The sequence below is a fragment of the Electrophorus electricus genome, chromosome 8 (assembly GCF_013358815.1).
Source record: "Electrophorus electricus isolate fEleEle1 chromosome 8, fEleEle1.pri, whole genome shotgun sequence".
Taxonomy (NCBI): domain Eukaryota; kingdom Metazoa; phylum Chordata; class Actinopteri; order Gymnotiformes; family Gymnotidae; genus Electrophorus; species Electrophorus electricus.
In genome coordinates, this window is record NC_049542.1 from 10,856,975 (window position 1) to 10,869,159 (window position 12,185).

Below are 12,185 nucleotides of genomic sequence, written 5' to 3' on the forward strand. Positions count from 1 at the left end.
TGTGTATGTGTGTGTTTTCTGTATTCCTGTGTGCTTGTTCCAAAGGGTCTGAGTATGAACTCTGCACCAGTATTTGTGTTTGAGTATGCTGTGATGTTATATATATATATATATATATATATATATATATATATATATATATAGTCTGATGCACATGGAAGGTTAAATCTGGAAGGTTATGTTTAACCTCAGATGGACTGAAGTCTATTTTGTACACTATGTTTATGAGATCTACCCATTAGGTTCTATGCACTGTGTGTCTTTGTCTTTGATTGTGTTTGTCTGTGTCTATGTGCATGCGTATCTGTCTGTATGCCTGTGTGATTGTGTGCACTGTTGTTTGTGAGTGTGCTCTCACACTCAGACTAGTGCGAACTGAGTCGCAGCCTAATTGAGTTGATAGATTGAGTGCACTTCTCTAGAAACCCTCATACTATTCGATGGCCTTTGACTCCAGTAGTTCTCGCTAATGCCTTATTCCAGAAGAGCCTGGAATGGAAACTGAATGTGGTTCATTTACTCCAGCTGCATGCAACTCCCATTTCCCATGTTCCTCCTGACAACCCAAAGATGTCGCATGGATCTGTTGACACAAGGCTACATTTTTTGGGTCTAAGATACTGGAGATGAGGTTAGACCAAGTTATGCCAGATCTGAGATGTAGATGTTTAATGATGTACTTCCTGTGGACAGTATGCACTTTCCAGCTTTGTTTCAAGTTTTCAAGAAATTAGCAGAAAGTCACATTTGTTTATTTTTTGTATGAACATATTGGCAACATTGATTTTGAGTCTATTCATGAATCCAGTGAGAGATCCTAAATCCATATGTATAGAGTCTAAGCTTTTGTTTTGGCAGAAAGTTCACTTTTATTTCTTTGGTGTGCCCCCATCCTTTAAGATCACTGTTCATGTTTCAAAGCATAGCTCATGAGTGAAGTACAGATGGAGGAGGAGCACTCTCTGGCAGCACATACATGCTGAGAAAGATCACACTTCAGCTTCAGTTACTACTGGTTATATGAGGGGACAGGAAAAAAATCTCTGAACATCAGGCAGCAGAGCGCTTTTGTGTTAAGCCGAGTCTGTTTACGTTTTACTGTTTGTACTTTGAATAGTAAATGCAAACATGTCCCCTGCTGCAGTAGTCGATAAACTATAGTGCGTTACTAAACATAAAGCAGAAGGGTACTTATGTTTCACTGATGAGTTTCTAATGAGACTGCATTCACTGGACTGTTTGATTCAGTCATCACGGAACCCAATGCCTGAACAGCCCAGCTTCTGATTAGTGGCAGAGTGAAGTGTGCGTGGAAGCTGAGCTCTCGTCCATGCATCTGATTTGTTCCTGAATCGTGCCTGTGTTGCATGGACATCCTAATGTTTCTCACTCCTCCCTTTGCAGTTGTTCAGAGTCAGCGGGTGCGGGTGCTCCCCGAAGTGGAGGCCTACGCAAATGAGTCCGTCAACCTGCACTGCGAATTCACCAATGCTGGAGCTACTAAACTCACACAGGTGCTGAAAATATTGCTTTGCCAATCAATGAATGTGAACAATTACAGTTTAGGAGGCTGTTTTCATGCCTGTAATTGATTGATTGGCAATATGCTGAGATAAAGTAATCAGCTAAGTAATTGAGTCTGCCAGTTCACATTTCAGTCAGTTTGTAACCCAGTCTCTGTTTTCATTAGTTAATCAGTCATGCAAACACTAAGTAGTCTGATGTAGTCAGAGTAGTCCTTGTTCCAGCTGTCATCCTGCAAAGGCATATGGAAAGTAATCCATCTCAAAATGGAATATGCTGGAATTTAATTTGTTCAACTAAATGATATTACATGACTTGAAAGAGTAAAATATGTGCTTGAAATGGCCCACTCCTTTCAAAAGCATTTCACGTCACAGAACGGCATTGAAAGAATCAAGTAAATTTATATTTAAGGAAGTTAGCAAGAAAGTGTGTGTAGTCACATGTCTCTGTAACACATTACTTGTTGATCAACATTACTTGTTGATGTCAGCAGAAATTATTTTTCTTAATGCTCCAGTTCCTTTAAAGCTGTTCTTGACCCTTAAGGTTTCATGGATCTTTGAAGCGACTGAGGGACAGAGGGAGAACATAGCTGTTTATCACCCCACGTACGGCCAGAGCTTCCCACAGTCAGCCTTCAAAGATCGGGTGCAGTTCACCCAGCCTTCCCTTGAGAACCCCTCCATTAAGATCAACAATGTGCGCATGTCTGATGCTGGCAAGTATACCTGCGAGTATGCAACCTATCCGAGTGGAAATGAGCAGGGCACCACCACCCTCATTATGCTTGGTAAGTACAAGTGACATGTTCCAGATGGTTCAGGGGCAATTTGATATTAAACACCAAGTTTACATGTCGACCTATAACAAACCCACGTTATTGCTACATAATTGAGATGGCAATGAAACAAAACAACAGCCAAAGTGCTCAGTACAAAAGATTTTCATTTTTTGATTTTAGATGTTTAGCCTGAACAGAAAATGTTAATGGAAAAAAAACAGTTAATGAATTTTATTCCATGTTATATTTAGGCTGGTAAAAATTTGTAAAAGTTCCTGTAACCCTATATAGTTAATGTGTCATGTATTATTAAGCTCCATGGTACTCTGTAACAATAGGGGGTGTTAAAGAACAGGTTTGCAGACCCTATTAGAAATTTCTGATTTGTATCGTTTACAATAATGTGATTCAATCACTGTTAAAAGCAAAGGAGTCTAAGAGTCCAAGGAGTGATTAAATGATCAGAAATATTGGATACAGAAATAATGAACCCTTTTAATAAAAGAGGCTTTGAGTGAACTTAAAATACACAAAGACTTGCATGTTACACTGTTTGCCATCTTAAACCATTTCCTCATTAGACTGTAGTTCACAGGAGGTGAAGAGGAGTGGCTAGTTTGCCACTACGTAAGCTGCCATTGGGGTTATGCTATACATCATTTTAAATAATAGTAAAGAACATTTTTAAGGCCTGGGTTGAATATCAGCAAATCAATCCTTTACACTTTGCCTTAAAGATTATGTTGTTAATCTGACAATAAACAATTATCAACATCCCTGGTTTCAAGCATCCTGCATGAAAACAAAATGTATCTAAAGCACTAACAAGGGTTAGGGTTCGGGTTAGTTATATTTTGTATGACATTACTGTAAAAGTAGTCAAGATGTGACTTCTTTTGAAGTTTATTCATTTTAATGTATAGTTGTAATTGTAACTTAAATGGGATTAAAAATAATTATATTTTATTTTTATCTTTGAAGCAAGAATTCACATACAGGGTAAATTTTTGAAGTGTTAAATTACTTAGACTTAGTGTTATTGTTAGCACTGGATTTAGTTTCTCCTCACTCTTGTCAGATTTTTTAAGGATACCCTATATCACGTAATCTGCAATAATTCTAAACAGGAAGGTCAACGTGACCAGACAATACTCTCCAAAGGGTGTGCTCTCTGAAGGGTAGGAGGCCTGGGGAGATGAAGCCAGGCGCAATTAAGGCTAGACTGCTGCAGTAAAACGGAAATCACAGACACGCATGGCTTCGGGCTAAACAGGTCAAATATAAATTGTGAGTGATCAGTCAGAGTTAGCTGCTTCACAGTGTACAAGAAGGGCTATTTTGGGATTGCAAAGGACTGGGACCTGACCTTGGATGAGGTGATATTCTAACATGGCAGGGGTTAACACTACTCCATTATGATATATGTTGTATATCATAAGGACAGATAGCAGTGTGATTGTCTTTTTGTTTTCACTTATTCAACAATTCATTAACCAATTATTTTATTCATTATAGATATAGCAAAATAATTTCAGTGTTATAGACTCTGAGCCAATAACACTGCCATCGTGATGACTTGGACATTTCTTATAATGCTTATTGTAAGGCTACAGTGGTAAAGGTTATTCACTGACTGCCAACCTATCAAACCCAAAGTCAAAAGGAAGGTCTTTTTTCAAGATTTCCTTTTGTCTCATGGACAAAACTGAACATACATCAACTTCAGTGTTTCTTAAATTTGACTGAAATTCTCCGGTATGACTTGACTTTATTGCTTCTAAGATTAATTCCTTACTACTCTTTAATGTATTCTAATTAACCCTAAAATGAGAAAAATCTGTTAGTGTCATGAGAACAGAAAGGGATTAGAGTGAGCAAAACTGCAATATTTATCAGGTGATTTGTAGAAACCTCCCATGGTTATTAGGCACATTGCTTAAATGTATATTGCATTCATTAGTCAGGCTTTTCTTGTTGAAATACCATTGGACTTGTAATTTTTAAACAAGTTTCTACATATCTAACCTGCTTCCCATTGCTGAAATGCTTATTATAATAAAATTTTCTGCACTGCTTGTCTATTTCAATAGTCCAGTATTTGAGTGATGTTTATGTTTGTTTTAAATGCCAATATATGAAGAAAATTACATGACATACTTGAGTTAGCTGCTATACAAAACTCTGTATGAGACGATGTATTTTCAGTCACTTTTGGATCAAACAGAAAAGTTGAAAAACCTTTTGACTAATGTTGGCAATGGTTATTAGTGCTGATAAAATTGGGACCCGCATTAAGAATAGGATTGCTGATCTTCCAGATTTTTCTTACTTTCCATACATATGCATGAGTCATCTGGCTTAATTTGTTTTTACAAAGACAAACAGAACAACCTTAAAATAGATATGAATAATCTTAGGTACTTACCAGTGTCCTTGTGGTGCTCAATGCCCAGAATTGAGTCAGCAGGCTTAGAGGTGAAATTAAAGTTATTTTAGTTAATGTGGTAAAATGTTAGCACACTGACAAAAAAATGGGGTCTCTATCAAGAGTTTTCTTGTCATGCATCTGTATTTTTAACAATAATTACCCTGAAAATCCTGCATGAGGATGCTCTCATGTAGCCTGTTAGCTTGAGATAAACATCAAGACATTCCAAAAACATTCCATGCCACTTTTTACTTCCTATTATCTTGGTTTTAGTTATCGGCTAATTGAAAAGGCTTGCTTGTCAAAATAGCCCCTGAAAGCACCCATCCACTGAGAATCCAGGTTTGGATTGTGGTTTCACTCATACATGATGTCTGCTAACTGGAATCCGCCTGCCATTTGTTTTAATGTTAATGTCCCCCATTAACCAGCTTCATCATTTCAGTGACTAGGATGTATCAACAGTCTTTGGCTCAGAGTGGATCAGCACTGCCCTGACAAAATTATCTGCCTGCATATTGAGGTTTATGTTAAGCTTTTTATTTGTATTTTTTCACAAACTATGTGTAACCTTTAAACCTGCATGTGTGCACGTAACTCTGACATTTAATACTGAGTATCTGACAATACCCAGATTAATCCAATGTGTATTTTAATAGATGATATAGCTAATAGATGATATAGCTACACAGGGTAGTTTCAGTTTAGAGTTTTGTGGAAATTAAGTTGCCTACTCAAAATAAAATTGTGCCAGTGTTTGCAATTTATTTGAAACTGAGGACAGTTCCAACTGAGTAGTGTGTGTGTGTGTGTGGGTGTGTGTGTGTGTGTGTGTGTGCTCTCCAAGCAGGAGCACACTTCCTCTTTTACATGTTTTCAGCTGCTTAAGCATTTCAAAACATGGTCATATGGCTATCTTTTGAATATCTCTTTATAATTTCTTGTAGCCCCTCTTTTGGGTATTCTTGCAGCCATTGATGCTTTCCCTCATCTCATAAACAAAGTGAGCCAGAGTTCACTCTAGTATTCAGAGCCCAAAAAAGGAACTGTCTGATTATATATTAAGAGGAACTCCATCTGATTAGTGCTTATTTATTATGTTCAAATAGAACTATTTCTGTTCATGCAAACTTTTTACTTCCTATGCGCTTAACAGTCCTGATGCAACAATGTCAAAGGTGTATTCAAACATAAGAGGCAAGCATGATTAATAATCAACAATAATTAATGATTAATGACTTATCACTCAAAATGATTCATGTAGTCGTGATTATGTCCTTACGTTACTAAAACCGATTAATAGTTCTACATTATAGACCGATGCACATTATAGACCAGTGGTATTCAAATCTGGTCCTTAGATGCAAATTTGGTCCTGGATTTTGTATTCCCTTGTAGCTCATTAAATGATTAATTTAACTGCATGACTATTTTGTCATCACCCCGGACCAACATGGCTAGCTCTGTATGAAACTACTGGGCTGGAGAGGGATACACTCAACTTTAAGAGTAGTGTGTACTTTATTATCTCTGTTTCAGACAGCAGTGTTTGAAAAACAGGTTTACAACTAATAAACTACACATGTCTTAAACTGCACAGGGGTCTGAAAGTTTTGAAAAACATCCGCTTACATCACCTCTATGATAGCTGATGCAAACAGAGTGTAAAATGGTATAAACAAAGGATCAGAATTTTATTGGGATTACTGCAGCCAACAGCAATAACAACATATTTCAGACTGGATTGGGACCCTTTAAATTGCTTTCTTCCTCAGGTTTTTTTCTTTTTTATTTTATCAAACTGAAAGGTCACCAACCTTCATCAGCCCATCTGGTTTCTGTTTCTTATCCTTTTCTCTCTACTGTCATTACTCTCTCACCCACTTTTTTCTCCTTCTGCTTTTCTATGTTTCACCTTCTTTTTATGTTCCTCTGTCCTCATTTGACTGTGAAGTTGCTGAGTGTACATTTTGGTGTTGATAATATACAAGAAATTTGAGAACTGATCATGTGTCATGGACGGCTCCTTTTACAAAGTAGACGAGAGCTCAGATGTTGGGCTAATGGATTCAGAACAGTCTGTTTTCAGTTTTGTAACTTGTCTGCATCATTAGGGCAACACTGATATGTGATATCCAAGCTACATCTCAAATCTCAAATCTCGCTCCTCCCCAGCCAAGCCCAAAAACTCCGCCTCTCCGGTGGCAGCACAGGCCAGTGGCGGTAAGGTGGTAGTGGCACGGTGTGAGGCTGCGCAGGGCAAGCCTGCCGCCACCATCACCTGGATGACGAATGCCGCTGGCGACTTCAACATCACTTCGTACCCACAGCCGGATGGCACGGTGACGGTCAGGAGTGAGTACCACATGGCACCAATGCCTGCCGACAACGGCCGCGACATCACCTGCGTGATCACCCAGCAAACGCAGAACCACCCACAGACCTTCACCATAAAGCTCACTGTGCAATGTAAGACACAAACATACACACACACACACACACAAAAACACACAAAAAGATTGGCCAGATTGGGTTTGATATATCATATCACTATTTCATGTTCCACTTTTTTTCTATCTGAACTGTTTAGGGAGTTTTAAAAGTGATTCTGTGTATGGTTACATTCCCACTAAAAATTTCAAATGTTTGAAATACTTGGACACCTAACAGACTTTCCACATTGTTTCTCTTGTCCCCTGTCGTTTAATTTTCCTCTTGCATGTTGGACTGTGTGACCCTCCCCTACAACCCAAGTTTCAGCTCTCCTGAGTTTTTGTAGGTCAGCCCGTGCTGTTCCATCTTTAGTGTCTCAGGCTCTGCCTTTCCTAGTCCTGAGCTGCATGTAATCATGCTCCAACTGGTCGATCTAAGCTGAAGGCAGGAAAGCCTCTCTCGCTCTCCCTTTCCTTCTTGCTCTCTTTCTCTCTTCCACTCTCTCTTGCTTTCTTTCTCTCCCCCTCTCCTTCTCTCTCAATCTCCTTTCCTCCATTTCCCTCTCTCTCTTTCTCTCTCTCAATCTATAATGCTCTTTACACCCAAATAACTTACTCATGGTATAATTCTCTCTGTCTCTCTAGACCCCCCCACTGTCAGGATAGAGGGATATGATGATAACTGGTATATGGGTCGGACCGATGCCATGCTGATCTGTCATGCTGATGCCAATCCAGAGGTTGTTAATGTTACATGGGCAACGTGAGTGACCTCACTCATACAAACCTATGCTGAATGATAACATGGTCATTGTTTGTAGTCCAAAGCCTCTTTAAGATTTTACTTAGTTACATTGCTTTGTGTAAATGTAAGTTTGCAATCAGTGTGCTTATTTCAGTACATAGCAGTACATACTTTTCACAAATCTGGTTAAAGTATTAAGCTATATAAATCCTGATTGTTTGCTGAGGCAGATTGTTGTATGGCCAACACCATAATTTGACTCACATACAAGCAGAAATATAATAAGCAGTAATACACATATACACATGCCACAAGAAAGGACCTTCAGTAAGTAAAAGCAAGGAGTGATGAACATGTTTTGCCAGAGACTGGCAACCAGGTTCAAGCTCAGCAGTTAGTCTGGTGACCGTCAACAACATCTGCAGGCTAATTGGTGTGGAGCTAAAATATTATCTCCAACACAAAAGCTCCAAATACAGTCTGCTGTGTGCTTTCTTTTTTAGCAAACTATTTTGAGGAGAATTTAAGCAAAAGCTTGAAAGCCATTCAGCCGGTTACAAGTTTATAGTTTGCTTCAAGCCACAGAAATCCATCTGCTCTTTGGATATTAACATATTGGCAAAAGCTTTCTCTATGGGTATCCTAGTGTTGTTATGGCCAGTTCATTCTGGGAATTGATTGAATTATGCTGTAACATTTGATACATTATTTGAAGTGTTCACAGATGTTCAATGTCCATCACATGGTGCTTTTTATCTTTTGTTTTTAAATGTTGTGTATCACTGTAATTTTGTGCATAGATGTACAGTGAAGATGAAGCAGAAATATTGGCAGTAATCTGAACTTCTGCATGTTTAAAATGAATTTAGCACCACCTGGATCAGACCTGATTGCTTTATCTGTCGGTCAGGGTGTCGGGGAAGATGCCACCCACAGTGAAGGTGGTTCAGAACAAGCTGCTAGTGCAGAAGGTGGATGAGAGTGTGAACACCACCTTTATCTGTGAAGCTAAGAACAGTCTGGGATCCAGCAAGAACCAGCTCACTGCCATGGTCACAGGTGAGCAGAGATGGAGCGCACAGATGACATGCACGCACACACACACACACACACACACACACACACACGCACGCACGCACACATCTTTACATATCATAAACTACTATAATCTGTTTAATGGATATATATTTTTAATAAAACACATACACGCTTACATTGTAGACTTTACTACATAAACCAATTCCCAACTTTGCCTTGCTGTTTTTTTTTTGTTTTTTTTTCTGGGTAGGCTTCAGTAGCAAAATCGGCTCTTATGGTTGGTTTTCTACTGTGTCTTTGAACAAATTTTGGGATGTTTTCTTACAAAGCTGGTGTTGTGAGGGATGTTGGTTGGTGTGAGCCAGTTTGCCGGGTTATCTTTTTCTGTTTTATCCCGCCTCCTTTTACTCCCTATGCCTAACATCCATAGAGTAGTTTTGTCTGTGTTCTTGTTACCCTTTCTTTCTTTTAAGGGAAAAACTTTTCCCCCACTTTATGCATGTGGTAATACTGATTTACGCATTTCAAATGTTGCCAGTTTAAAGCAGTTTCTCTGTGTGTTTTCATGCACTGGCCCATGGACACTCACACAGACACAGACCCACACCCACTTAACAAAAATCCAAACATAAGCTCTTGGTGGTCTGGTTGCTTGAAATGCCACTGCTCGATTTCAGTGTGAGGCACAGGGCTTGATCTTGGTAGAAAGGGTGGGCTGGGCAGTTCTGGGGCGCTCTGGGCAGCTCTGGACAGCTCTGGACTAGCTCTCAAGTTTTCCGTTGTCTAACCGGGGAACAAAAATGCTTTGTGGGAACAGTTGAGTGCAAAAGTGGGAGGCAAAGTGAGCCAGGGAGGCCTGATGCCTCAATCACTCACACACACAAACACACACACACACACACACACACACACACACAAAATGCACATGAACATGCACCCATACCTCCCTCCCTATACACCCATGCACAATATACATAGACACACCTAGAGTATACACCCACCCACCCACAACACACGCGCGCGCACACACACACACACACACACACACACACACACACACACACACACACACACACAAATACTAACACACATGCTATGCACAATTCCTTCAGCACCCTTACACGCCCTACGTATGTCTACTCACATGCAAACTCTGTGATCTTCTCTCTCTGTATATATTTTTCTCTATCACCTCCCCCACACCCCTAAAGTAAGCACATTCAAAAGCAGGGTGAGTGCTTATTGAATTATCCGCTACCCCTTATGTTGTTTTACCCTGGTTAAATTGTTTGAGGGTTTTGCACTCAGCTTGACTCACCTGAATACATAAGCAAGACATCAAAGTACTTTTACATAAACTTGTTCACTGTACAAAAACAACCTCCTCTAGTCTTGCCTTTGAGGCAAGAGAAGTTGTTTTCCTTTTCCCTTAAACAGCATGGAGACAAGAAGATTACAGCTGTGTATTGAGCACTTGTGGTACATGCAGTGTGTGCATTTGTGTTTGTGCCTGTGCAAATGTGTTTGTGTGAAGTTGACTGTACCACTGTTAGGGATTGTATACTGTGACAGTTATGGATGTTGAGGTTTATATTTATGTGCATTTGAAAGCAATCACTTATGAAAATAAGACTCCAACCCATCCTCAATTACACACACACACAAACACACACACAGCCACAATTGATGCAAGCTTGAGCTGATGCAAGCTGAGCCGAATCCATCAACCTCCTAGAGAGCTACTGTGCTCTCAGCTCTCGGCGAGGCACTGTAGCAGGCTAGAAGCTGCAAACAACACCAAAAAAAGAAGTGGAAAAGTGGAAAAAAGTGTTTTCTAAAAGAAAACCCGTGTTCTGTTCCCTTGAAGTGGGCCCATTTTTTGCTTTCTTAGAAGAGAACAAAACACTTTTAGGTGGGTGACACCGAGCTAACACACTGATACTGATGCTGTGAAAAGTCACTTTTCATTTCTGCCCTCATCAGTCATCAATGGAAAAAGCAGTGTTGTGGGAGGGGTCACCATTAGACTGGAAGATGAACACATTGTAGTTGGCATCAGCAAAGAAAGCTGTAGGTTGGTGTGGGTTAGAGGACATGACCTGTATGGACCTCATGGAACATGATGGAATCAGTATGCTTACCACATTTTCTTTCTTCCTTTTCTTTTTATACCAGCAGACAGAACATTCTGTTCAGGGAAAAAAAATCAACTTCATTCTCCAAAAAGCAATACTTGCCGCCTCTCCCCACCCCCCACCCCAAGTGTACCCAAAACCACTAATCGGTAACAGGCCCCCTGGCCTCATTCAGATGAATGTGATGAATGTGCCCCCACTGCAGGCCTCTGGGCTCTTGGCTTCCCCTATAGGACTAATCATAATGGAACTCTATAGGAGAATCAGACTTGATCCTCTTTTGTTTGAGGTGGTTAGACTCTGCCTTAGACAGCAAACATTTTCTGCAGCATTTCCTGAAGCCATCAGAGTATGCTGAAATCGTTTGCACATGCAATTTTGGGAACTTGATCTATGATATCCATGAAGTGAAAAAAACAGAAGTTCTGCTTTAGCACTAGCCAGCAGACACTGCACAAGCTGAGAAGCTTTGGCATGTCGGATGCTTGGCTCTGGTTCTGTGTAGGAACCTGTGCCATTTAGGTCTGTATAGTATCCTTAGTCTACAGGAATCGGCCCCTCGAGCTTAATGTCTGAGATAAGGTGAGACAAATGCCTGTGCAGCTCGACACCTGGACTGGGCTTATCAGGCTCAGCCTGCAGCTCTGCGAGAAATAATCAAGGTAGAAATAGACAAAAGAAAAGGCAGTGAGCACAGAGGGAGGTAGCGCCCTCCCACAATGAAATGAAATGTCAGACTGGAGGATAGCAAGGGTGTCTGGTTGCTGGCAATCATCACTGGAGGTTTTCTTTGGACTTTGTCCCAAACTTCTTTTCATGTAGTGTTTGACCTGGACTTCTGTATTTGCAGGGAGGAAATTCATGATGACGTATTATATGAAATAGTCCTAAATGTAGATCAGGGTGTCAGGGATATATTTCAGCCTGAAGGTGAAATTGTCTTTTCTAAACCTTGATTGAATAAGGTTTACAGATGGGATTATAATATCTGGGTCATAGCTCTAGCTGTGATGACAAGTATGTGTTACTAGCTTGTACAAGCATGTCTGTGTGTACAGTCTAAACTCCAGGACATATTTTTCAGTTATTTTTTCTTTTA

At 40.0% G+C, this 12,185-nt stretch overlaps 1 protein-coding gene across 2 annotated transcripts in view; it reads left to right on the forward strand.

Annotated features, from left to right (window-relative positions):
- pvrl2l (PVR cell adhesion molecule related 2 like) overlaps positions 1–12,185 on the forward strand; it is an 87,321-nt gene that overhangs the window by 32,776 nt on the left and 42,360 nt on the right. For both annotated transcript variants that reach the window (XM_027016272.2, XM_027016270.2), the window contains exons 2-6: positions 1,405–1,514; positions 2,074–2,317; positions 6,912–7,205; positions 7,814–7,931; positions 8,824–8,972. In XM_027016272.2, the coding sequence (XP_026872073.2) occupies positions 1,405–1,514; positions 2,074–2,317; positions 6,912–7,205; positions 7,814–7,931; positions 8,824–8,972 (915 nt within the window). The remainder of the gene's footprint in view (positions 1–1,404; positions 1,515–2,073; positions 2,318–6,911; positions 7,206–7,813; positions 7,932–8,823; positions 8,973–12,185) is intronic.